The sequence below is a fragment of the Danio rerio genome, chromosome 6 (assembly GCF_049306965.1).
Source record: "Danio rerio strain Tuebingen ecotype United States chromosome 6, GRCz12tu, whole genome shotgun sequence".
NCBI lineage: Eukaryota > Metazoa > Chordata > Actinopteri > Cypriniformes > Danionidae > Danio > Danio rerio.
Genome location: NC_133181.1, coordinates 33,216,196 through 33,243,431, shown reverse-complemented (window position 1 = coordinate 33,243,431; position 27,236 = coordinate 33,216,196). Strand labels below are relative to the sequence as shown.

The 27,236-nt window shown below is 33.1% G+C and overlaps 2 protein-coding genes across 2 annotated transcripts in view; one reads left to right on the top strand and one right to left on the bottom strand.

Annotated features, from left to right (window-relative positions):
• Positions 1-19,366, top strand: part of sgip1a (SH3GL interacting endocytic adaptor 1a) — a 96,605-nt gene extending 77,239 nt beyond the window's left edge. The window contains exons 19-26 of the mRNA XM_009302460.5: positions 1,125-1,184; positions 4,920-5,031; positions 7,856-8,011; positions 9,297-9,429; positions 9,881-10,083; positions 10,565-10,629; positions 11,595-11,759; positions 13,393-19,366. Coding sequence (XP_009300735.1) covers positions 1,125-1,184; positions 4,920-5,031; positions 7,856-8,011; positions 9,297-9,429; positions 9,881-10,083; positions 10,565-10,629; positions 11,595-11,759; positions 13,393-13,415 — 917 coding nt within the window. The 3' untranslated portion in view covers positions 13,416-19,366. The remainder of the gene's footprint in view (positions 1-1,124; positions 1,185-4,919; positions 5,032-7,855; positions 8,012-9,296; positions 9,430-9,880; positions 10,084-10,564; positions 10,630-11,594; positions 11,760-13,392) is intronic.
• Positions 19,367-21,423: 2,057 nt separating this feature from the next.
• On the bottom strand, positions 21,424-25,294 carry insl5a (insulin-like 5a). Its single transcript, NM_001037669.1, is given in 2 exon segments — positions 21,424-21,560; positions 25,108-25,294. Coding segments are annotated over 2 exon segments (324 nt in total).
• Positions 25,295-27,236: the final 1,942 nt, after the last annotated feature.

Sequence of the window (27,236 nt, the reverse complement as noted above, 5' to 3'; positions counted from 1 at the left end):
GGGTGTATGGTTTCAATAACTTGGATGTATTTTTTTTGTAGTCCTTAAATTTCGTTCGCTGTAGACTTTGCTAAGCTAACTCTGTAAAGCCAATGTCTCCCTTTGCATGGAAATTTGAGCATATTACATTAAGAGATGTTGTTTATGTTCATGCAGCAACATTACACATCAACGTAAGTTTAAAAAATGATATCGTAGTTGACCACCCCTTTAAAATCCTATCCTATCTGTGTGGTAACCATGGTAATTTCAGTTAGAACCTTATTTAGAATAAAGGTTATTACAGAACAGTGTTTCCTTAGTGTGTTGTCTTCTGATACATCCTAACTTGACTAAAAAATACTTAATTGTGCTGTCCAACAATGGCATTGCATTTATTGATGATTGAAAATGAAGAATAAAGATGTTTAATGGTAGAAAAGACTCTTTGAGGACCCTAAAGATTAAAGTGTTACATGTCAATGACAAAACACTTTTATTAGAATGCACTTCAACATAATATTACAGTTAATCATGTATTTTTTTGTTTGTTTGCTTTTAGCAAAAGATGATTTTTGGAAGGATGTAGCTTCTACTGCGAAAAGGTCACAACCTTGTTTGTGTAAAAACTCGCTGGTTTTGTTTATCCATTTTGTTCAGGCTAACTCATTAGCAGCCGGCGCAGCGTTGGTTGCTTGGGAACAGACCTAAGAGTGGATTTTCAAACTTGATGACACAGTTTGAGATTTCCAAACTAGAGATAAGATATGTTTTTGTAAATTAGGATAAGATTTCGAAGTTGTGAATTATCCTTATTCACTGTATCAACATATCACACTTTTTGTACTGATCCTAATGACATTAAAGCAGCTGAATTTCCCCTTATGTCCAAATTTCCAATCCGGATGCCACTAAAATGCCAGAATTAGATTTTTTTTGTTTTTCGTTTGCTTGATGTGTCGTGCAACATTTGTGGATGTTTCACACATCAGTCATTCCCATCCGAGGTGAATTGTGTCCGTGCCCCCATCACTGTGGCGTATGATGGACCTGTGTGTGACTCACGCTACTGTCCTTTTCTCCCCCTTCTCCTTCCCTGCCTCTCCTCACTCCCCGTCCTTATACTTCCTTCCCCTCCAACACAGAGACAGACCAGCCCTCCCTCGTGTGGTTTGACAGAGGCAAGTTTTATTTAACCTTTGAAGGTAAGTTGGGGTTTATGTCTAAGGACGTAGCGCGTGCACACTCAAGTCTCATCTGACATCTGACTCCCTCTTTTCTCACGCATTCACGGTCACATTTGCTTGTCCTTCCACCACATCCGCTTCGCTCTGTGTATCTGCTTGTCATTTTAACCATTCATCTGGCAACTTTTCTTTTCTTTGGGGATCATCATATTTTCATGTGTTACTAATATGGTTCTTGCTGTTTTGTGGCTCGTCTGCTTTTCAATCTTGGATCATAACTCTGTGTTTCAGCTTCAGGTGCATGCCATTGAAGCTGAGTGCTTTCTGGTTCAACTTCCTTTCTTTTTCTCTTTCATTCTTTTTCATCTTTTGCATGTTTTGTTATCCCGTATAGAAATCTGATATACAGTATGACAATATATGTGGATAACATGTATGACATACTGTACAAGTTCATATTTGGAATTGACATATATAAATATATATTTTATTTATGAAAATATGTTAAAAACTTGCAAAAATTGCAGTTTACGAGTCTGTAAATATACAGTTGAAGTCAGAATGATTAGCCCCCATTTGATGTTTTAAAATATTTTTTCAAATTATGTTAAACAGAGCAAGGACATTTTCACAGTATGTCAGATAATATTTTTCCTTCTGGAGAAAGTCTTATTTGTTTTAATTTGGCTAGAATAAAAACAGTTATTATTTTTTTAAACACAAATTTACGGACAAAATTCTAAGCCCTTCAAGCTATTTTTTTTTTTGATAGTCTCCAGAACAAATCATCGTCTTAAAAAAGATCTAGTCAAATATTATTTACTGTCATCATGGCAACGATAAAATAAATCAATTATTAGAGATGAGTTATTAAATCTATTATGTTTAGAAATGTGTTGAAAAATATTCTCCGTTTAACAGAAATTGGGGGGAAAAAACGGGGTCTAATTATTCAGACTTCCACTGTTTGTTTATCTATCTATCTATCTATCTATCTATCTATCTATCTATCTATCTATCTATCTATGTATCTATGTATCTATCTATCTATCTATCTATCTATCTATCTATGTATCTATCTATCTATCTATCTATCTATCTATCTATCTATCTATCTATCTATCTATCTATCTATCTATCTATCTATCTATCTATCTATCTATCTATCTATCTATCTATCTATCTATCTATATATATATATATATATATATATATATATATATATATATATATATATATATATATATAATATTTTTATATTATGTATGCCAGCATATGTAACTATTTGTCATTCCAACGGCTGGGAAAAAAAGGTCATTTTATATATTTTAAAATGTATGTTGCACATTTGAAATACAAATTAAATTCAAATATGAACTTGTTTGTCATATATGTTATTTGCATATATTTCAATGTATTCGATTTCTATATAGGATGTTGTTATTATCTTTGGTTGAACTTAGAGTAAAACTGGATAAAAAAAAAAAAATCAAACATTCAAAGAACAAAATAATTATGTTTACGTAGAAAAGCAGAAGTTGCATTAAACTGAATGATCTTATTTATGTGCCCAAACTTAACAATCAGCTTGAGAAATATGAAAATGATGTGTTATTGTGCACACTTTTGCATGCTTAAAAGGGTCATGAACTGCATTCATATATTTTTTTATTTTGATTTTGTTTGAGGTCCATAAATAGTATTTGATTTGTTTTTCATCCTGTTTTGACCTCTTTTTTTTTTAACACTGTTAGATGTGGTACGTAGGTATGCGTGTGCCATATTAAGTAAATACCCAAAGTTAGCATTTTAAATTAATAGATATAACATGGATTATTTTATTTAATGTTATTTTAGTTAATATATTTAGTTAATATTTAGTTAATATTGTAATTTGTCACTCACTTAAATGTTGACTTAAAAGAAACTTGTATGTGACGCATCATTTTTCAGTTACTTTGAAAAACTTGCCAAGTTGTGTCATGTATAACACAAATACAGAGTACTGAACCTAACTGAAAAGCTGAAACAGTGTATCTTACTGATATGTTCTGGAATGATCTCTATTTAAAAATTATATCATGTCTATACTGGACACAAGCAGCTTGATGTGGCTAATGAAATAAATAATCAATGGTTATGCTTGACTAAACAAATCAAACAATATTATTTTTCTAAAATATTCCATTTATTTGCACTTTTGACATGGAGACATGGATTTGTGACTATGCAACAACAGGTGTAGATAAAGGGTTTGGATGACAAGGCTGGCAAGTTGAAGACTTTGATTTTCCACAGCTGTTAACTCAAACATTTTCTTGCTTTCTCCTTTAAAACAGTGGCCGACTTAAACCAATGATTTAGATGTAGACGTTTAACTTTTTTATTTATTTATTTGTTTGTTTGTTTATTTATTTTTAACATCAGGTTTTATTATTATTTTTGTTGTTTTTTGCTCAACAACAAAGTTTAGAGTTTTAAATGACACAATGTTTTTAAAGTTTGTTGACCTCTTTTCTGTCGACAGGTTAAGGAAAATTAGATTTCTCAGTTCTTGACCCCTTTAAGAAAGGCATTCTAAATAAAAATAAAATCAAATGTCTGCTAGTATATCTGCAAAAAAGATTCTAGATGCTTTCTGCTTTGTTATAGAATCGAAAAACTACATTTTAGGTCTGAACTAAATTTACTTTTAATTAATATTCTTATATTACAATGTATTTACAATTCATTATCACTGTTTAGTGTAAAATCATCATGATATGGTTTAAAAGGGAATAAAATAAGGATTGTTTTCCTAAAACTGACATGTTCCGATCTTAGTTAATTCATAAAACAGAGCACTTGATGGATTTAATGTCACTTTATTTACTAATGTCATTGCTGCTGACTTTCAGTGACCAGATTTTTGTTTTTAAATTATTATTTCTGAAATGACCATGCAGAACTTCCTTCCTACATCCTGTGCTTATATTATCCAGTTAACATGTTGGACTTTAATTACACAGACATGAATTTGCATTTTATTTTTGCTTTTGACATATTTTTGGGTGTGAAATGACCACTTCCTTGTAGTTTGGCTGGCCTAAAAAATAGGAAGTAGGGAACGTCCATACTATTAGCCCCTTGTTTTTTTTTTTTTTTTTTATTAACCTGCCTAGTTAATGTATTTAGCCTAGTTAAGCCTTTAAATTGCACAAATTGCACAAAACTAGTAAAATATTATGTACTGTCATCATGGCAAAGACAAAATAATAATTATTATTATAAAGAAGTTATTAAAACTTATGTTCATGTATTTGGAAAAAGACAAAAATATTCACAAGAGGGCTAATAATTTTGCCATCAAATGTATAAATCTACCCATTGAGAATGTTGTGAAAACCAAATTAATCATGACTGACCGGTAAAGCATTGGAAATAACCTTAGAATGAGAAAATAAACATGTACACTTACTGACAGGTCCTAACAATGTGGTCGAGACTAGTAGGCAGAAAATATGGTTCATCTGTAGATTCATTGTGCAAGAATTTAGCTCTGGGTTTGTGTGCATTGTTAAAATGCAACTGAAGAACAGAGATCGTCAGCTGCTGATTATCTCATAAACAATGAGATGATTTCTTTGTTTGTTTGTGCTTCCATTTCTCATTCTTTGTCATATCTCATGTATTTGCCGTGAATCTGAACTGATCAGAATTGTGCATTTCTATTTAAACGCCATGTCGTGACTCAGTGTGTTATTGTTGTCTCAGGCTGTTCTCGAGGGCCCAGTCCCCTCACCATGGGGGCCCAGGACACCCTGCCTGTGGCTGCAGCTTTCACAGAGACTGTCAGTGCCTACTTTAAAGGAGCTGACCCTAATAAGTATGTATCACAATCTTTGCATCTCAATATCATGCAGCTTTGTACATCTACTTTATGTGCAAATATTATGTATCTATCTCTACACACTGTCTCGATAAGAATATGAAAAAAGAAATACATGTAGAGTTCCCCTTCAACTAAAAATGCACACTGTTTTGTGATGGCTACATTGGAAAAAAAAGCCTTGACCAATATTCTAGCAAAACTCCAGCAACACATAATTTTCTGCAACAAAGTAATATTGCTTGCTTCATAACTCATGTTATACAAAACAGTGCTAGTTCACCCAAAAAAAATTAAATGTCATCACTTTTCATCACTTTTGTATCTTTTATAGATTTATTTTTCTATTATAAACAAAACAATAGCATGTCATTGACATCAGCAGTAGGAATATAAAATATCATAGAAGTCAATGGCTGTTTCTTTTCTTAAGCCCTTTTCACACAGTGATACCGGTAAATATGCTGTAAATTTCTGGAACGACTTTACCAGTAAATTAAAAAACCGCTGTTCACACAGGCAAGGATGTAACAGAATTTTTCCAGAAAAGACCATTCACACATCCATTCCAAAATACCTGTAAATTCTGACATCTTTAACTAAAAATGACCTCTAAACGATTGTGCTTGTATTTGTAAACATAGGAGTCTGGCTTTTGTTGATGGTTTCATTTTTATTTAAAGCTTTAGCATTTATGCAGCTGCGTTGTCCCAGAGACATCCATAGAATTGCAAAATTGAAAGAACAATTTTTATGGTATTTTAAAAAAGGGCCTGTTCACACACAGACCTTTCTCTGATAGACACAAAACCCCCTTTCATAAATACATACCCAGTGTTGGGCAAGCAACTTGAAAAATGTAGTGAGCTAAGCTATTTTTACAATTTTCTTTTTTTAAATTGGAGCAATTTAAATCCAAGGCAATCATATCTTAGCAATCAATAAAACTGTCAATGAAACATATGATGCATAATAATTCAGTTCAGTTATTTACTGTAAATAATATGCTGTACTAAACAGAAACTAATATGTAACAGTAAAAACAAAAAATCCAATTAAACCAGGTGTTACACATTAAAAAAAAAAAAAATATATATATATATATATATATATATATATATATATATATATATATATATATATATATATATATATATATATATATATATATTTTTTTTTTTTTTTTTTTTTTTTTTTTTTTTTTTTTTGAGCACAGCATCAGAAATTAAGTTATTTCATCTTAACATGTAATTCTCGAGGTATGGTCATGAGATAAGGTTTAGGTTAAGGTTAGGTTTAGAATAAGATCAATTGTAAATGGTATGTTGTTTTTGAACACAATACATTGTTAAGGATTTTGCACCATTAATTGGACTTAATTTATATGCTATAACTTTTATATATAAAACATGTGCATAAGTTTCTATGGATATCAAATATGCTTTTTATCACGACTCACTGGACATTTTATTTCTATATTTTATTTGTTGTGGCAGTTTCAATTAGGGCTGGGCCCATAAGCAATATTATATTGACTCGCGATAATATTTATTTTAATAACAAAGATAAGCTCTGGGCTTTTTTACTCTGCATTGATCTAAGAGCCAATCACACAGCAGAAATGTACAGAAGTGAGAATCTTAAAGTGTGTTAATATTAGAGATGTACCAAATTTTCGGCCACTGAAAATGTATCATCCGAAATGTTATGTTATGCCAGGGTGTCACGGTGGTGCACAATAGCCTCTTAGCAAGAAAGCCGCTGGTTCGAGCCCCGGCTGGGTCAGTTGCCATTTCTGTGTGGAGTTTGCATGTTCTCCCCGTGTTTGCGTAGGGTTCCTCCGGGTGCTCTGGTTTCCCCCTCGGTCCAAAGACATGTGCTATAGGTGAATTGAATATGCTAAATTGTCCGTAGTATATGTGTGTGAATGAGTATGTTTAGGTGTTTCCCAATGTTGGGTTGCAGGTGAAAGGGCATCTCGTTGGCGGTTATTAAAGGGACTAAGCCATAGGAAATGAATGACTGAATGAATATGTTATGCCATTAAACTGACCCTCTAATTTTTGTGGCTTCAGTGATTGTTGGGATACTCTTTTAAATCTGGAAGCATTAACAACCTATATGGAAATATATATCAATATCATTCAATATGGAAAATAATTATTGAGATTTCATTTTTGCCATATCGCCTAGCGCTAGTTTCACATGTTGCACATGCATTTTTTCATGAGCCTTTTACCATAAAGTCAAATGCAACCTCATATAATATGCATCTGAATCCAATACTAGCAAATCGATCGAAACACGGAAATCCTTTCATCTAGTGGAATTTTAAAAGTAGCACTTATGTATTCTTAAAGGAACACGATATTTATGTAATTATAAACAAACTATAAATAGTAAAAATTAGTTAAATTATTAAGATAATGTAACACTACTCTTGTTTATATGTTTGCCAAAGTATTTTATTTTATGAAAGGTATTTTGTATTTTTGTAAGCATTTTATGTTTCATTTTTGCTTGAGGGGTGCTTGTTAAGATATTTTTATAATGTCATGCAATGTAAGCATCTCAACAAATTATGTAAATACATCAATATAATTTGCCCACATCTGTTTCAGATTTCACATTTATGCACTGAAACTAATTAAACAGTCATCTTTTTCCCTCACTCCATTAATATCTTTCATCTCTACATCTGTTTTTCCTCATTTGCTGATGTCATTTATTACAGAATATGAAATATTGATCACTGTTTCTAACACTGCTCCACACACCAGACCATCACTGATGCCGTCTTCTAATATTGTCGCTCTCTAAGGTGTGTGGTGAAGATCACTGGAGAGATGGTGTTGTCCTTCCCAGCAGGCATCACTCGGCATTTTGCAAATAACCCTTCGCCCGCTGTGCTAACCTTCAGCATAACCAACTACAGTCGTCTGGAACACGTCCTTCCTAACCCACAGTTACTCTGCTGGTAATAACAGCCATCTAACATCCACCACAACAGACCTAATCCTATTTTTTTGACTAGTAAGATTTACACATTTCTTTATTAGTTACATATACAGTGGAGGAAATAAGTATTGAACATTTCACCATTTTTCTCACAAAACATACTTCCAAAGGAGCTGTTGACTTTAAAGTTTCACCGAATGTTGGTTATGTGTAATAAAATGAAATAACACAGGGAAAAAAGTATTGAACGCATGAAGAAAGGCAGGTGTAGAAAGGCAGTAAAAGTCCAGACAGCAGCTGAAATCTTTCAGTAGTTATTCAGCAACCCTCTGCCTTTATCATCTTAAATTAATATGAGCTGCTTCAGTTTAACATCTACATTTTTTGAATGATGAAGATGAAACCAGAGTGGACATTTCAGCAAGACAATGATCCAAAAAAAAAACAGCCAAGGAAACTCTCAAAGGGTTTCAGGGAAAGAAAATCAAGCTGTAAAATGACCCAGCCAATCACTGGATATGAATCCAATAAAAAATACAAAATAAAGATCAGATTTGATAGATGAGACTCGCAGAACAATCAAGATTTTTACACTCGGTTGAAGAAAATTCATGCTTGAGCAATGCACATGACTATGTTCTCCATATGAGAGGGGTCTTTAGGCTGCCATCATATGGAGCCTTTATGTAAAGTATTAAATGCATTTCAGTAGGTCAGTACTTTCTCCTTGTCATTTCATTGTTATTTCACATAACTAATTGTTCAGATATTTGTTTTATTGTTATGTTTGTATTGTTTGGGTTTTTACCATAATCTAGTTTAAAAATATATATATAATATATAAAAAATATTGTTTCCAGGAAAAAAGCATGGTGTTCAATACTTATTTCCCCCACTATATTTAGCATCAGGCATGGAAAATATTATGAATTACGCTCTCAGAAATGAAGGTACAAAAGCTGTCACTGGAGCAGTACCCTGTTAAAATGTGAATGTTTGTATTTAAAGGGTACATGTTAGTGTTGAAAGCATCCATTGGTACCTTAAAGGAACATATTTGTGTATAAATGACCATGTGAAGAAAGAAAGAAAGAAAGAAAGAAAGAAAGAAAGAAAGAAAGAAAGAAAGAAAGAAAGAAAGAAAGAAAGAAAGAAAGAAAGAAAGAAAGAAAGAAAGAAAGAAAGAAAGAAAGAAAGAAAGAAAGAAAGAAAGAAAGAAAGAAAGAAAGAAAGAAAGAAAGAAGAGTACACGCATGAATGGTTCCGTTGAGTCTAATTTGAAGGTGTTTTCAAATGTCCAACAGTGACTCCACTCAGCCCAATCCAAACTCAAAGGAGTTCTGGGTGAACATGCCAAACCTGATGACCCATTTAAAGAAGGTGGCGGAGCAGAAACCACAGGCAACGTACTACAATGTAGATATGCTAAAGTATCAGGTGAGACTGTACTGAAACTGTAACTGTACTGAAACTGGTAAATAAAACTTAAAAACAAACTAAAATATATTTTTTATGGACATGTATTGCTTAGTTCACCCAAAAATGAAAATGCTGTCATCGCTTTCTCACCTTCCTCACTTGTTTCAAACCTATTTGAGATCCTTTCTTTGGTTGAACATAAAAGAAGATATTTTATATACTGCTGTAGTCAGCCACTGAATTAAACAATTTTCTTGCTGTGAATGTTGATAGATACTGGTTTCCAATATTCTTCAAAATATCTTCTTTTGTGTTTAATGGAAAAAAGAAACCAATAATGGTTTGTTTTGCACCATTTGTACCATTAGATGGTGAGTAAATTCTCATTTTTGGCTGAACTATTGCTAAGCAGTATTTACCTTTAATAGTTTTAGTTAAGATATTAACATTTCATTTGCATCTGCATCAGGTCTTACCCAAGGGTCCTCAGTCCACTCCTCTAAATCTAGCTGTGAGCTGGAGATGTGAACCCACAAGCACTGACCTGAGGATAGACTACAAATACAACGGCGGGGCCATGACCACTCCTGTGGCCCTTAACAATGTCCAGTTCCTCATCCCTGTGGATGGAGGAGTCAGCAAACTGCAAGCTGTGCTTCCCCCGGGTGCCTGGTGAGCGGATCATGGCGTTCTCCTGTTAATGCACTTCAATAATCTATTTATCCTGGAAATGAAGGATTGAGATAAGGGGTGGATATTGATTCAGATGTTCTGATTTGCATTTCGATTCAATTCTTGATGCAAATCTCCATTCTTGACTCATTTCAGTGAAGGTAGATTTAATACAGATGATTTCCAAATTTTGAATAAATAATGAAAAAAGATGCCTGTATATATAACTGTTATTATTTCTTGTAGACTAAAAATCAGAGTATGGAATATAGAAACTGAAAATAAGTATTGACAATTATATAAAAAAAGGATTAATCTAATATGATCATAATTCAGTTAATTTTGAGACAGGAAAATGTTTTAATAAATGTTTTAATAAATGTTTTAATGTTCTATAAATAGCAAAAGGTGTAGGACGTATGGGCAAATTTTATTATTGATTTTATAAATATTAAATAATGTTTTATTGTTTTTTTAATAGGAATTCAGAACAGCAGAGAATTTTATGGAAAATTCCAGATATTTCACAGAAGTCTGAGAATGGAGGTGAGATTCAAATGTATCTGTCTGTCAGAAAAATACAGGAAAACATATTTTTGTTTGTTTGTTTCCACTATCTGTCAAAAGTTTTAGAATATTATGATTTTAAATGTTTTTTTTTTCTTTCAGTCAGCATATTAGATTGATTTCTGAAGAATTGTTTAACTAAAGTATTGATTGAAATCACATGATTAAATTATATTTAAAAAAATATATATTCAATTAGAAAACACTTTTGTTTAGTTATTTTTGAATCTATTATTATCATCCTTTAGATCAAATAAATGCATACTTGGTGAGCAGAAGAGACTTCTTAAAAGACGTCTAACTATTCTAAAACATCTTACCGGTAGTCTGTCTGTCTGCCTGTCTGCCTGCCAAAGTACACCACATTTTGACAATTAATATTTTTATCCATTTCTCAGTGAATATAGACAATGTATTTTTGGCTCATTTAAACAAAAACGGATTTATTAAACATATATTTATTAAAGTAATATTTTAGTCATCAAATTTATTTAGAAATTGAAACATAATAAATTAAATTCAAGCAAAATATTGCAATCAAAATGACAACCCCTTAAACTAAAGTTTTACAATGTTTTGCTTGTCTTGATTTTTCCTCTTTTTTAAATTTGTATTTAATATTTTTCTATAACATTAAAATTTGGGTGTACTAGTTTTTGGATAAATATTGTAAGTTATTTTGTCAGACAAAGCTCTAGATTTGGCTTCAGTACTGACTAATCTAATGTATATGGACAAATATAATATTGTTAAGTTTCCTATTAAATATCTAAATTCAAAAGAGAGATTTGTAAGGTGGTGTACTTATATATGCTGAGCACTTTTATCTTTCAAAATAGTTAAACTGGCTCCAAACCTTGTGAGTAGCATTTAGCGCTGTACCATAAATAACAATTGTCAAACAATACTTGTCTTATTGCTCCTCTCTTTCTTGATATCTTGAGGTGTGGGCTCTCTGCTGGCCCGTTTCCAGCTGACAGAGGGTCCCAGTAAACCGGCCCCAGTGGCAGTGCAGTTCACCAGTGAGGGCAGCACTCTGTCTGGCTGTGACATTGAGCTAGTTGGCCTTGGCTACCGTTTTTCTCTCATCAAGAAGAGGTTTGCAGCAGGTGAGCTTTATGAGAGACAGTTTTATGACATGTTTTTTTGCAACATATTCTCGCACATCAAATGTTGACACTTAGATCGGGACCCCATGGCATCTCTATTCCTATGATTTTAAGTTCTTTGCCTTGTGTTTACAATCAGGTGGCTGAACTTTTATTTAAAATTGCACAAATAAATTAAAATTCCAAGTTTATACAGTCCCTCTAGGATTTTATGCATCCATTGTTTCTTTAGATTAAAGCAAGAGAAATATTATTTTATGGACTTTCATACAAGAATTGAAGCAAATATTGCCATAAGTATTGGCAGAAGCTTTTACAAAATTAGTCATTTTAGGGCATATTTTTGTTTTTTAAATATACAGTATAGAACTGCTTTTTAAAAACAGTTTGTTAAAAATATATAGTGATAAAAATTTCTAGAACAACTGGCATATTTAAAAGAGATTTCAGATTTTGTCTGTGTCTGTCACTGTTTGCTGAACAGCACCAGAGCCACGCTGACCATTAGAGCCAATCGGATACTTTTCTGTTAAGCGCATGATCAATCATAGGTGTTTAACAACTCACTCAACAACGCTCAAAAACAAGCTGGATAATATTTACATTTGTTTAATTGCTATAAATGCTCATGTTGTTTTGTGCATGGACTTTACTTTTGTTTGATAAATTTAAAAAAATATGTTTTCTTTGAGCAGGTAAAATTAAAGGTACAGTTTATATATCTGACTGCTTGATTTAAAAGACAAAACTCATAGCAGTTTTATTTCTGTTTTAATTATTAGCCCCTTTAACCCTTTATTTATTCATTTATTTATTTTTAATAGTCTACAGCAGTGGTTCTTAAAGTGGGGGTCAGGACCCCCTGGGGGGTCGTGAGACAATGAAGGGGGGTTGCTTGGGGATTTCTAAAAATCTGCATGCATATAAAAATTCATCAGCCTTTCAATTTACTTTCCATTGGACATTGGACTGGGCTTATTGTGCTAGATTAACATCACAGCAATAGCATTACTTGCAGAATTTACAGTACAGTGTTAAACTTTAACACCTTTATGGCACTCACATACATTAAAAAAAGGCCACGACTGAACAAGGAGGATGATCTCCAAGTCTCCAAAATTAAACCAAGAATAGTATTGTGCTATAAACATTGTGCTTACTATATGAGATTAATATAAAATAAATCAATAATGATTGTAAAAAATAGACTTTTGCACTATTTTGTGATGTCAATAAACTTGTTTATATAGTTCCTGTTAGTGTATGTGCACCATTGTGTGCAATATTCGATTGCTTATAATCACCTGAGGATAGAGCGCATCGTGAGTCACTGGTGTTGTTATTTTAGGGGTCGCGAGCTGACAAGTTTGAGAACCCCAGGTCTACAGAACAAGCCATCGTTATACAATAACTTGCCTAATTACCCTAACCTGCCTAGTTAACCTAATTAACCTAGTTAAGCCTTTAAATGTCACTTTAAGCTATATAGAAGTGTTTTGAAAAATATCTAGTCAAATATTATTTACTGTCATCATGGCAAAGATAAAATAAATCAGTTATTAGAAATTAGTTATTAAAACTATTATGTTTAGAAATGTGTAATGTGCATGTATCTTTCTTTTTTTTTTTACAGGAAAATACATGGCAGACAACTAAACACCACCTCTGACCCATGCAAGTCTGCACATTTGGACCAATTCTGAATCTTTAAACACAGGACAGATGTGAAGCCTGACCCCTACCTGACCTTATATGGATGAACCTTTGTAGATGTGCGATACAGGTGGATCCTCACACACTCCAGCAGTATTATATGAGTTGCATTCTAAATGATAAAATGTGGACCGTTTTAGGGTGTACTTCTTATATTCGTAAACTGTATTCACTTTGCAACATCCGTATTACGGCCTGGGTTTGTTCGTAAGGTTTTAGCCTCTTCTTTCTGTCCGACGTGTTATTGGCTGTGCCTACCTGAACCTGAATTCTCTCTACAAGTGATACTAAACGTGCTGTTTTTCTTACTCTATGCATTCAGTTTGTCAAAAGTATCACCTTTTCGAACAAGGTAGCAAATTAGTACAACAGACTGACTGACTGTCTAAAAGAGGAATGAGCCTTGGCCACAAGATGGCGCTATACTGTTGCATGTAGTTTGAGATCTGCGCCGGGTTTTGGTGTTGCTCATGCACATCTAGTCATGAAAATGTATTCAGGAATATCGCATTTTAATTCACTCAGTGCAGTCAGGTGCGTTAATTGGAGAAAAAAATTATAGAAATTATATTTTGTTGAAACTCTTGGAATTTTTAGACAGCCACTGCTTTAAAAAGAAAAATCTCCGGCTTGCAATAGACACAGACTTAATTTTCCTCAACAGAAAAATCAATATAAATATATATAAATACATATATCTTGAAGGCCGTTTGGTGTTTCTCGTATTGTTAAATAGCCTTTCCGTTGTTCCCGAGGGAGCAGTGCTAGACATCAGAGTACATGACATCATTCTATTTTTATTTATTTAATAATTTGTTGTACATATATATAAACAAAAAAAGAAACCAGTTAAATTGTATATGAATAGACTTTGAATGGTATCATACTTTAGGAGTTTTTGTTATCTGTGTAGTTGGGTAAGCTGTGTACAGTATAATGCCGAGGTATAATTTTTAAATTTATTTCAGATATAATTTTTTTAAAAACTCAAGCGCAACAGAAAATATAGGGTATATATTGGGTCGAGGGGTGACGTTTGAAAGAGAGAAGGATGCTGTATCTACCTAAACGCGTCATGCTTAATGTTTTGACAGTGTTAATGTACAGCGGCACTATTAGTTGAGCTTTTGGACATTGTAAATTGTTTTCTCATTCATGCAGATGTGTTTGTATATTCAGCCTCACGTTTAAAAAAAAAAAAAAAACAACTTCAGTGTCCTGAGCATGAGCCCTGCGCTTGAGAACATCTTTATTTTGCAAACGGTAACGGTCTCTGTGAGATGACAAGGTTCTTGAGTGGTTCAATGACCAAATCGCTTTTTTTTTTTCTTTCTTTATTTTTGTTTGTACGTGTATCTCCAGAATTGTCCTTTAAGAGAAAATAAGCTGCATATTTTTTAAATGTTTAAACCTATGAATAAAGTGAAAACTATTGTTTCTTGTGGAAAAAAAAAACTGTTTAACTTACCAGGTGTTCAGAAGTTCACTGTCAAGAACAAACATTTCGGTTCCATCCCTTTTAGTGTCTAGTGATGATTTTGGTTTGGTTTGATGTTGGATTGATATTTGCAAGTTTAGGGACCGCCTCTAAAGCTACAAACACAGAATATGCCAGAATTTAAAGCTCAAATGTATTTGAAGAGAATGACTTAAGGCAACACTTCAAAGGAAATCGATTAATAAGTTGATATGAAGTCATTTAAAAAAAAAAATCGAAGTTTGTTTTGAGATTTTTACACAAGTTTGAAAGCAATCTTTTGGGAAGAGTTCGGTTTTGGCTCCTAAACACCTTTAATAGCTGGGACACACCAATCAAATGCCAAACAGCTAGCAAAAAACAAAACCAAAAAGCTCCCTGTGAACACACCAAATGGACGAAAGCTGACTGAAACAATAGCTGCGTTCTGCACATGCACAGGGGCAATATTTTTTGTTTTCTGTTTGCTCGTTCGACAAAAAGGGACCGAATTCCAACACGCCAAGACAAAGTATTAATCAAACAGCATTTAGTACCATAATCAATCACAGTAATTGTAATTCACCACGGAGAGATTTCCTCCTGCAAATTTGTCTGTTAACCTACACTCGTAGTGTTAAAGGTACAAAATCTGTCACTGGGGTGATTTCTTTTCTAAATACAGGTAGATAGTACCTTTAGGGTACACTTTTGAATCTTTAGGGTTCCCTTTTAAGTTAATGTAACGCACACATTTGTATTTTTTAGGTATTAATATGTACCTTTAAGTATCTGTTAGGAACAAAAATGTACCTTTTGAAAAGGTACAGTCCCAGTGACAGATTTTGTACTTTTATTTCTAAGCGTTTAATAATCCATATTGTTTGCAAATATTAGAGAAATGTTGTGAAATTACAGCTAGCCTCCTTGTGTTTCTTCTTGACTTGAATTGTTTACTTGAAAGTCAGAGGTCCGATGCCGATTCATGATGCTGAATTTGGCCAATGTGATTCGATGTTCACCCGACGAGAACCGATGAGGGGGGCACACCAAACAATTAGCCTGATCAACAAAACAATAAAGCCCCACAGCCAGTTGTTGGCTTGGTGTATCCTGGCTTTAAGTTACCATTGGTTCGTGGTTATTACACAATGGGTGGGTGTATGCTCTGTGATCACATCAAAGAAGTACCACCTGCAGTGCTGGGGTGTTGGAATGTTTTAAAAAAAAGGCAGAGCGACTCTAAAATGATTTCAAACTTTTTTTATCCCTCAAACAAAGAATTTTAATTAAAATAGCTTAGTTTGAAGTATACCAGGTCTTTAAAGTCCTAAATCCAAATTTAAGCGTTAATGTAGTTGTCTGATATAATGAATACCCTTCAGATTTTTTATATTTATTCAAATTAACTCAAGGGTGGCGCAGTAAGTAGTGCTGTCGCCTCACAGCAAGAAGGTCGCTGGTTCGAGCCTCGGCTTGGTCAGTTGGTGTTTCTGTATGGAGTTTGCATGTTCTCCTCGTGTTGACGTGGGTTTCCCTTGGGTGCTCCGGTTTCCCACACAGTCCAGAGACATGCAGTAAAGGTGAATTGGGTAGGCTAAATTGTCCATAGTGTATGAGTGTGTATGGATGTTTCCCAGAGATGGGTTGCAGCTGGAAGGGCATCCGCTACGTAAAACATATGCTGGATAAGTTGGCGGTTCATTCCGCTGTGGCGACCCCAGATTAAAAAAGGGACTGAACCGATTAACTCAAATTATATGTTGTTCTTTACTACCAAATGGGTAAACAAAATGTGCTGTAATTTACAGATTATTAGCATTTGAAGATAATGACTTATTCAATATTAAGACTATAAAGTGTTCATCTAGTGTAGGTCTACCTTGTAGTTTTGATATCCTGTACTTTAAAACAATATTCACAGCCACATACGCTTGTACACAAAATATATCTTTATTTAAAGGGACAGTTCACAAGAATAGACATTCACCAGTTTCTCTCTTCTGTTGAACACAAAGATATTTTTAACACTAAACTTGTGAAGCTTTGGATACACTTGAAGTTCAGTAATTTATAAGTAAATGTTTTATTTGTGAGTGAACTATCCCTTTAAAACTCAATAATATTATACAGCAATTATATATCTATATGATTTGATAGTTTACTTGAATGAATATAATAAGTATAAAAGTTGTTCACATTACAGCTGACACTTTTTAGATTTATGACTAAGGGCGTACCCACACTATGTACAGTTAACTTGAACCGGATCGAAGCATGCTTGTCCCCCCCATCTCCCCCGACGGCCCGCACTCACAATACATTTGGGCCTGGGCACGATTACATCATCGATGCTGCGCTGTTCAGTAAGCGCTCTCGCTCAGCTCAGTGGTGATTGCTTTAATTATATCGTTTAAGTCATTTGAAATCCTGTGACACGCAGTCAAATATTTTGCCGAACAGATCAGCTACTTTTGATGCTCATAAACAACCATAAAGTCCTCGTGCTACAGGAATTGGAAGGTTTGCTGAAGGTGCAGCTGTCGTGCAGTGAGAGGTTTGCGTCTTTAATAAACTATAACAGTTTGTGTTCACTGAACTGGAATGATTAATAAATCTATGAAACAGTCCCTAAAAAGTCTTGTCTAGCTTTCAGTTTCGGGCTTAGGCGCGTTTTGCACTCACACACAAGCAAACCGCGCCCAAGTGAACCGTGCGCAGGCACACCTCTTCCAACCGGGCCAGGGTCGGCCAAGTGAACCGTGCCTGAGCCCTATTCAAAGCACTCACACTTCTCAAATGATCCGGGAAACTTGCCTGGACACGGTTCGGATAGCATAGTGTGAGTAGGCCCTGAGTGTTATTTAGCTTTAAATTGCAGCATATTATATTTCTACGCTGTAAAAAATGATTGCTTAAATTTAAAAAAAAGTGAGTAAATACATTGCCTTAAAAGTGACAAGTTGAATTCACTTAAAAAGTGACTAAACCCCTTATAACCTGGAACTGTTTTAGTTTGATTCAACTTATTTTTTATAATCATGCACTTAGTTAATTTACTTAAAAATTTTTTAGTAGACTTAGTTTAAGTAAAGTCAAGTAATCGTTTTAAAAGCAACAGGCTTACTCACTTATTTTAAGTATAATCAACTTATTGTTTCTAAAGCAACAGGTTTACTCATCCTAAAGTCAACTAATCGTTTAAAAAAGCAACAAGTTTACTCATTCTAAAGTCAACTAATCGTTTTAAAAGCAACAGGTTTACTCATCCTAAAGTCAACTAATCGTTTAAAAAAGCAACACGTTTACTCATTCTAAAGTCAACTAATCGTTTTAAAAGCAACAGGTTTACTCATCCTAAAGTCAACTAATCGTTTAAAAAAGCAACAAGTTTACTCATTCTAAAGTCAACTTATCGTTTTAAAAGCAACAGGTTTACTCACTAAAAGTAAAGCCAACTAATTATTTTTAAAGTAACAGCTTTACTCACTCATTTTAAGTAAAGTCAACTAATTGTTTTCAAAAGCAACAGGTTTACTAACTTATCCTAAGTAAAGTCAACTTGTTGTTTAAAAGCAACCGGTTTACTCACTTATTTTAAGTAAAGTAAACTAATCGTTTTAAAAGCAACAGGCTTGCTCACTCATTTTAAGTAAACTTATTGTTTCAAAAGCAACAGGTTTACTCACTTATTTTAAGTAAAGTAAACTTTTTGTTTCAAAAGCAATAGGTTTAATCACTAATTTTAATTAAAGTCAACTTATTGTTTCAAAAGCAACAGATTTACTCACTCATTTTAAGTAAAGTCAACTTATAGTTTTTAAAGCAATTGGATTTACTCACTAATTTTAAGTAAAGTCAACTAATAATTTTTTACAGTGTATAATTTTAGAGATGGTCACAGAATTTGCAGATATTAAGCATCAAACCAACTTTATGCCAGTGCGATGTTTGAAGAAGAAAACTGTTTTTTTATGTTTCCATCCACATTCAGCGGCATCTGTTAAACCCTGCATTGAATATTTTCTGAGCACTGTAACTAAAGGGGTTTTTTATTGCACTGAGATTAACTGAAGAACAAATCAAGAGTTTCGCAGTTGAAAGAAAAAGGAAAAAAAACAGCTATGAACTGAATTGTGTGTGTAGTGCTTTATCAGTATGTCTACATGGTGAAACGTCACTCAGATGCGCAACAGAAGCGAGAAAACTCATGTCAGTGTAGATGTACGTGGAGCTGTGTGTGAATGTAGTATGTGTGTGATGCGTGGGAGGGAATGCGTGTGTGAGAGTGTGTGTTTGCTGTCTGGTAACTGTAAATCATCTCTTCCCAGCAACATGTGCAAGCTGTGTTTGTACAAAAAAAAAATGTTAACAAAGATTTGAAATATTGAGATTACCTTGCTCTTTCCAAAACAATAAAACATAAGCCTGATAAGTGGATGTGGTGTGTTACATGCAAGATTTGTTGCAATGAAATAAATAAAAACAAAATAAAACCTAAAAATATGCTAAGTATTATATATGATGTAACATTATATTAGTGTAAAAACTTTCAATATTATTATGTACTTATAGGGCTCTATTTTGATGATTCATGCACAAAGTGCAAAGCGCAGGGTGCAAACGCATTAAGGGCCTGTCAGAATCCAATTTTGCTAATATAAGGATGAAAAAATCTGTCAAAAAGGGTTGAGTTTATTTTCTTAATGAGTTATAGGTATGGTTTGAGAATAAACCAATCCGAGTCTTATCTTCCATTCCCTTTAAGAGTCAGTTGCGTCATGCCATGGTGCATTTGCTATTTATATGACGACTTTGTAAAAGGAAACACTGAGCGCTTCACTAGAGAGAAAACAGTTACACAGAGCATCTAGTGTGAGAATGAGAGATAAGCCTTCTCATTATCTACTTTCACTCTCGTGGATACCTTGTACGCACAGACATCAATTAGCCTATAAATAATTAATTTAGTTTATTAAGTGCAAATATTTGCTTCAAAGCTATTTCTAAATTCAGCTGTGCCCCATATGGTCTAAAACCTGACAGGTGGACAAATATAAGCTTGTTTTTAATAATACAAGTATTAATTTGCATATAATAAATAATACTGCTAAGAATACTAACCCCCCTTCATCACCCCACCTCCCCACCCCCCGAGATGAAGAAGGCATGAATGTATGGTTTTTGTATTTATGTAGGCTAGAAAATAATATGTTTTGTATTATTTAAATCATTTGTATTTTTATCCCATATATATCCTTATTATTTTAATTCTTTTTCATATGTAAAGATATTTGCGTATTGCTATACATCTTGTGTGTATAAAGCAGCGTGTAAGCGAGGCGCACAACTAACGCGCTCTGCGCGGGACAATAGACCGGCATTGTTCTGGTCTATTGAACAGACTATTATAGTTTCTCAAAATAGCAGAGTGCCAGCAATGTGCCTCAAAACGCCTCCTTTTTTAGACCAGAACACCTATGGGCACACATATGAGCGCAAATGCATTTGCTATTTAAACAGCGTGGCGCAAAACGTCAAAATGACTCTTGCGCCAAGCTGAAACTAACAAACAATTATTGCGTCACGCTTTGCGCCACATTGCGCCAGGTGTATGATAGAGCCCATAAATTTAGAAAAGTAGTTTGTTAATGAGAATATTAAGAATTATATTTAATAATTAAATTTATATCAATTATTAAAATATTAAAACATGTTCATTAAAATATAAATTACTAATGATGTGATAAGTATTTAATTTAATTTTTTATTATAATTATTTTTAAATATTAATTTAGCAATAATGGTACATTAGGATTCTAAACCATTAAATAATACAATAAGGTCATTTTTTAACAATTTGCTAATTATTACATATGATAAAATATTATATTGCAATGTAAACACTCCAAATAAACGTATAAAAGTAGTTTATGTTGATAATAACATTTATTTTTTAATATTTATTAAAATCTTAATATTAATTAAAGTAATAATATTAAAAAGAATATTCATTCCTAACATTATTTGATACATTAGTATTAATGTTATTTTAGAAATTAATATTCTGAGCCAATAAATGGTGGAAGATTTAGATAAAGATAAAGATTCATTAAATATTTAATAAACATTTTTTAACATTAACTTGTTAACTTGTAACTATGTTACACTTGGTTTGATCCAATAGATAATTAAATAAAATATTGTGAAGCTATAGTGATGATGCAAACACAATGTGTATGCAATAATATTTATTGACAAAGTTTGCAAAATACAATATACAATTAAAACAATTGATTACTGCCTTCCACCAACTCACAATTATTTTTTTAAATACAATACAGAAGAAAGATCAAATCCAAATAATGTAAATGAACACAACCTGTCTGCAAATTAAGTAGTTATAACAACTGAATGTACACTTTATAGAGAAGCGTTCATATTCACTTGAACTCAATATGCGTAAGAAAAGGAAGAGAAAAGTAGAGTCTGTGCTCAGCAGAGGAACGTCAGGTCACTTTTCTTACAGCCAAACTGACAGCAAACGCTATCGAGGTCTCGTCTGCTTACAGCAGAGTCCAGACTCTCTCCGAGATCCTCAACACTGGAGCTGACCCCTCCATTCAGAAAACCTGAACAGACACAAACACACCGCATTACTTCACATTCAAACCCAAAAGACTATGTAGATTCAGAGATTTAGAAAATTATATCTGGTGAGACATGGAAAGTGAACTAATATTTATCTGCATAGATCCACAAAGACTTTTTTGGATCACATGTTTAATAATATATTATGTTTAAATATGCAAATAGGGTGTTGTTTATTGAAATATGCTAATTTGCAAATATTTAGCACATCTGAACATTAAAAAAAAGTCAGGATAACTTTCTTGTTATAGTTTTTTTTTTATTTGCTTATATAAAGGTTCAAAATTATTGCTTAGATTTTGTTTTGTTTCATTTACAAAAACTTGAACATCATAAAGTCAGGTTTCAAATTCTTGTTGTTGTTGTTTTTTTTTTTTCATTTACAAAAATCTGAACGTTAGATTAAAAAACTAAAACAAGAAATTTTAAGAATTTTAAAACAAAAACATAATCAAAACTTTATCAATTTTGAGAATTAGAAAAATACTATGAGCAGCCAGAGAGAGAGAAAAAAAAGTTTTTGTAGAATAAAATTTATATAATAAGGCAAAATATGACTGCAAATATCCTGCTTTAAAAACATACAAGGCAAATTTATTACAATTTCTGTAAATCCAAGTGCTGTTTAATCAGGCTATTTTTCTAACACATTTTTAAACATAATAAAAAATGATTTTGTCTTTGTCATGACAGTACATTTTACAAAATATATTGTAATCAAGATATTAGTATTCAGTTTAAAGTGCAACTAACTAAATTAATTAGGTCAACATAGGAAAGTTACTGGACAACAGTGGTTTGTTCTGTATATAGCCAACAGGAAAAATAAATATATTTTCTTAATGGGCTAATAACACTGACCTTAAAAGATATTGTCATTTACAATAAAATCCTTATTTGAAAAATAATTACAATTTGGAGAGCTAATAATTTGCCTTTAACTGTAAGTATGAACAAAACTGATGATGGTGATGTACGTCAATTTTGGTGAGGTGAAAATTTATGGATCAGTGCAGGAGATTGAACTAAATTAGAGAAAACAGCCTTAAAATGTATTAATAATAATAATAATAAATTTATTTTTATAAAGCGCCTTTAAAATTAAGTTTAAATTAAATTAAGTTTCTCAAGGCATTTTATATAATAAAATCATTTTTAAATCAGCACATAATCTGACCGGGAGCCAAAGTAAAGAGTTTAGGTTTGGTAAAGGTAAAGGAAGGTAGAAACCTAAAGGATTTTTAGGTTTGTAATATCTACTAACACAAAATAAATAAAGTGCAACAAAGAAAAAACATAAGTGCATTCTGTATTTTTTCTTTAAATTAGAATAAAACAAACAATCAAAAGCTCAAAAGCGGCAGGTCACTGTTCTTCAGTGTTTTGAAGGACATAAAGTATGCAGCGAGTTCTGGAGTGAAGTGATTGACAGAAATGTTTGCTGCACTGTGAAAATGACACAGAAGTTTTCTGCTTTAACTCAACTTGTGTCAGTCTAATGGGAAACTAATTTAACCAGACATTGTTCATCTGCTGCTGACTGGAGGAGACTTGAGCTCACTGATACAATTTAAAAAGTATTCTGTTGAATATCATCAGGACTGACGGCTCAGGCAGAAGATACACTTACATTCATATACAAATAGTGGAACCTTATGCTACTCAGCTATTTTTTCCCAGCTGAATGCAAAGAAAAATACTAGAGAAATAAGCAATTACCAGAAAACTAAAATCTGACTTAAAATTCAGCTAGTGGCCAAAAAAGTGTCTCTTTTTAATTTTACTTTGAATTAAATATTCAAAAAATGAGCATAGTATTAATGCTGTATTTGTTACTAATATTTGCTAAAATAACACTGAATATATAATATAATATAATATAATATTATATAGGGTGACACAGTGGTTAGCACTTTCGCCTCACAACAAGAAGGTCGTTGGTTCAAGCCCCGGCTCGGTCAGTTGGCATTTCTGTGTGAAGTTTGTATGTTCTCCCCGTGTTGACGTGGGTTTCCACCGGGTGCTCCGGTTTCCGCTACAGTCCAAAGACATGATGTATAGGTGAATTGAATAAGCTAAATTGGCCATGTATGAGTGTGTGTGTGTGAATGCAAGAGTGTGGGTGTTTCCCAGTGCTGGGTTGCAGCTGTAACGGCATCCGCTGCGTAATAACATGTGCTGGATAAGTTGGCGGTTCATTCTGCTGTGCGACCCCTGATTAATAAAGGGACTAAGCCAAAAAGAAAATGAATAATATAATATAATATAATATAATATAATATAATATAATATAATATAATATAATATAATATAATATGATATAATATGATATAATATAATATAATATAATATAATATAATATAATGAAAACTAAAAAAGTAAAATCATGTATGCAGCTTGAAAGAAAATAAATGTTAACTAACAAAATTTAAGAATAAAATTAATAGTAATAATAATAAAATATAACAATAAAAATTCTTTTTTTATTTTAACAAAATTAACTAAAATGAAAAAAATATAGACATATATAAAAATGGAAAAATAAAATGTAAACAAAAAATACAAAAAATAAAATGTTATTTGTAGAACATTTCAATATAACAATTTTAACATAATAATATTCATTTTTATATATTATTAAATATTAAATATTTTTCACTTTTATTAAATATCTTTCATCTGTTTATTTCATCTGTTAATTTATTATTTATTTAATTCTTTGAATGATTTAAAGCCTTTATATTTTAATTATGAACAGGCTAGGGATGACATGCATAGTTTGTAATAACAAAATTAATAAAGTATAGTGTAAAACTATAAGCATATCTAAAATGCTGATCTTATTTTGTGTAAATGTATTTCTATCTTTAATAAGAAGGCCCAATATTCGCGTGACTAATAATACAACCATAATGTCATTCATTCATTTATTTTCTTTTCGGCTTAGTCCCTTTATTAATCTGGGGTCGTCATGGTGCAATGAATTGCTAACTTATCCAGCATATGTTTTATGCAGCAGATGCCCTTCCAGCTGCAACCCATTACTGGGAAACACCGCACATTTTTTCACACACATACACTACGGACAATTTACCTAACCCAATTCACCTATAATGTCTTAGGACTGTAGGGTAAAGTGGAGCACTCAGAGAAAACCCACACGAACGCGGAGAGAACATTCAAACTCCACACAGAAATGCCAACTGACCCAGCTTGAACCAGTGACCTTCTTGCTGTGAGGCGATCGTGTTACCACTGCATCATCGTAACGTCCACAACCACAATGTAAATAATCGAAATAATTGCAAATTATAAAGAAATTAATTCAACAAAAAAACAAATACTAGCACTTTATTTTACAGCCCTTTTCGGCATGGTCTTATTTATGTACTTATGAATAATAAAACACATGCCTTGATGTATAAAAAGTAAAGTGCAACCATTCCTTAATTTATTATTAACATAAACAAACTAAACTCGCCCTGAAGCCCTAAAAAGCCGGTGAATGTGCTGATGTTTCAGACTTACCTTCTCCATCCTGCGGGCTGCTGAGCCTCCTCCACCTGGAGCCTCCACACGTATAGACGACCGCGCGGATGAACTCTCTGCCGCACAGCTTCACCGTCCTGACATCCGCCTGCACTTCCCACACACTACACACAGACCACAGCAGCAGAACCGGCAGCAGGACGGCCGGACGACACATGCTCCTCATAGTGACTTCAGTGACGCGCGCCAAGTGTCTCTCTCGGGTCTTCTGGATCTCCCGCTCGCGAACGTCTGGTTTTCTGAAAGAGACGCGACTCCATTTTATGGCGACCTGTGGAACGGAGCGCCAAACCCCACCCAACTTCACTCGATCCCCTTAAGTCAAACAAGTTTGGTCACAAAATCAAAGGCCAGCAGGTATTTAGGTGCTTTACTGCACCAATCTGGAACCAAATTACATCCTTAGGGACAAGCTGTTGTCTCTTAACATCTCCAGTTTAATGGGCTTATGGCAATGATATTCTCTTTAATGAAGGGATAATCCAGTCACATAAAGAGCAACGGTGCTCCCCGAGCAAAACAGATGTCCACTATCTGCTGATGTGACCATCAAACTATGTTCCCTTAAACCTGGCTGGTCTACGAAAAAGAGTGCAAATGAGCAATATGGCTATAATCCCAGCCATTATGGTTTTATGGCTGGATGTCTACTGACAAAATGACATAAAAGTCTGTCAGATGAAATCAATTATAGTAGCTAGATATAACGAATGGGGAAAACTTGTTTTTCAACAAAAAGAAAGTTGGCCTAGTCGAGAATCAAAATTAGAGATCAACTTACAATTTCCTAAATTTCGAGGTCTCTGCTTTGTCCTGTTTCCTGCTTTACATGTGAAACTTAGCAGATTTACATATTTCATTCTGAAAAACTGTATAAAAATATAAATAATATATAAATAAAACATATACTAATAAAAAAATTTAGATCCACAGTGACATTTCTCCTGGTTATTGGTCTAAGGAACCTGTTTGTAATATACTTTATTTTGACAAGCCTCAAACATCATTTGTTTCTGTTTGGAGTGGTGATCCTAGACATCAAATGACAGCTTCAGCCACAATATTCTTAATCACGCCGCTCTTACCATTAGTTTGCTACTATAGAATGATTTGTAAAAAGAAAGCCCCGGCCCCTTCTCAATATCAGTTGGTAGCAAAAGTACGAAAAACTACAAGTCTCAGCAACGTCCAGTTCACACAGATATTATTATCTTATTTTCACTGACTTTGCAAGATGGTGGGCCAAATTGACAAACCCACTAACATCAGGTTGTCCAGATGAAAGCCAAAGGCATAAAGACCATTCAGCCATACCAAAAGAAATTGGTAGTTCCCAATCTGTGATTCAAGTTCCCAATCTGTGATAACTCATTCAAGTTCCTCAAGAATTGGGTTGAAAAACAAATGCCCAGAGAACAAGATAAAGTAGAGAATCTCAATTCATCAACGTTATTAAAAATGATTACAGTTCAGCTCTGAACAGGGTAAGAAAAGGGTAAGCACAGAGCCCTGATCTAAACCTGACTAAAAATAACTGGAAAATCCTTGGTTACTTCATGCTCTTTTTGACTACTGTAACTTTTCGAAGTGTTAGTTGTAATCTTTTTCCAAGCTACAGTCATTGCTGTTGTTGAAAACTTTTCCACAAAATGAAGGGTTTTAGTTAAAGCGCTTTGATTTTATTGTAATACACACCATAATCAATGCTATAAAGTTAATCCTAAAAATGCTCACTATCTGACCCTGAGAAAAAGCATTAATATATAAAAGAAAATGAATGGGTTAGGTCAACTGAGCATAAAGTCATGTGTAAAAATGAATTCTTCATTTGTAATTTGTGCCTAATGAATCTGGAAGAAGACCATTGAATATGCTTTTTCACAAATAAATGTTAGATACTGCAACTACAACTATTTGCATGCTTTAAGCCAATAAGCGACTTTTATAAATTATATTATATTATATTATATTATATTATAGTATATTTTATTACATTACATTACATTATATTATATGTAGTTGAAATCACATTGTCAATAACATAAATTTGCTGAATAATATAGCAATATATGGAAATCTGTGGAAGTACCTCTACGGCACATTAAGCT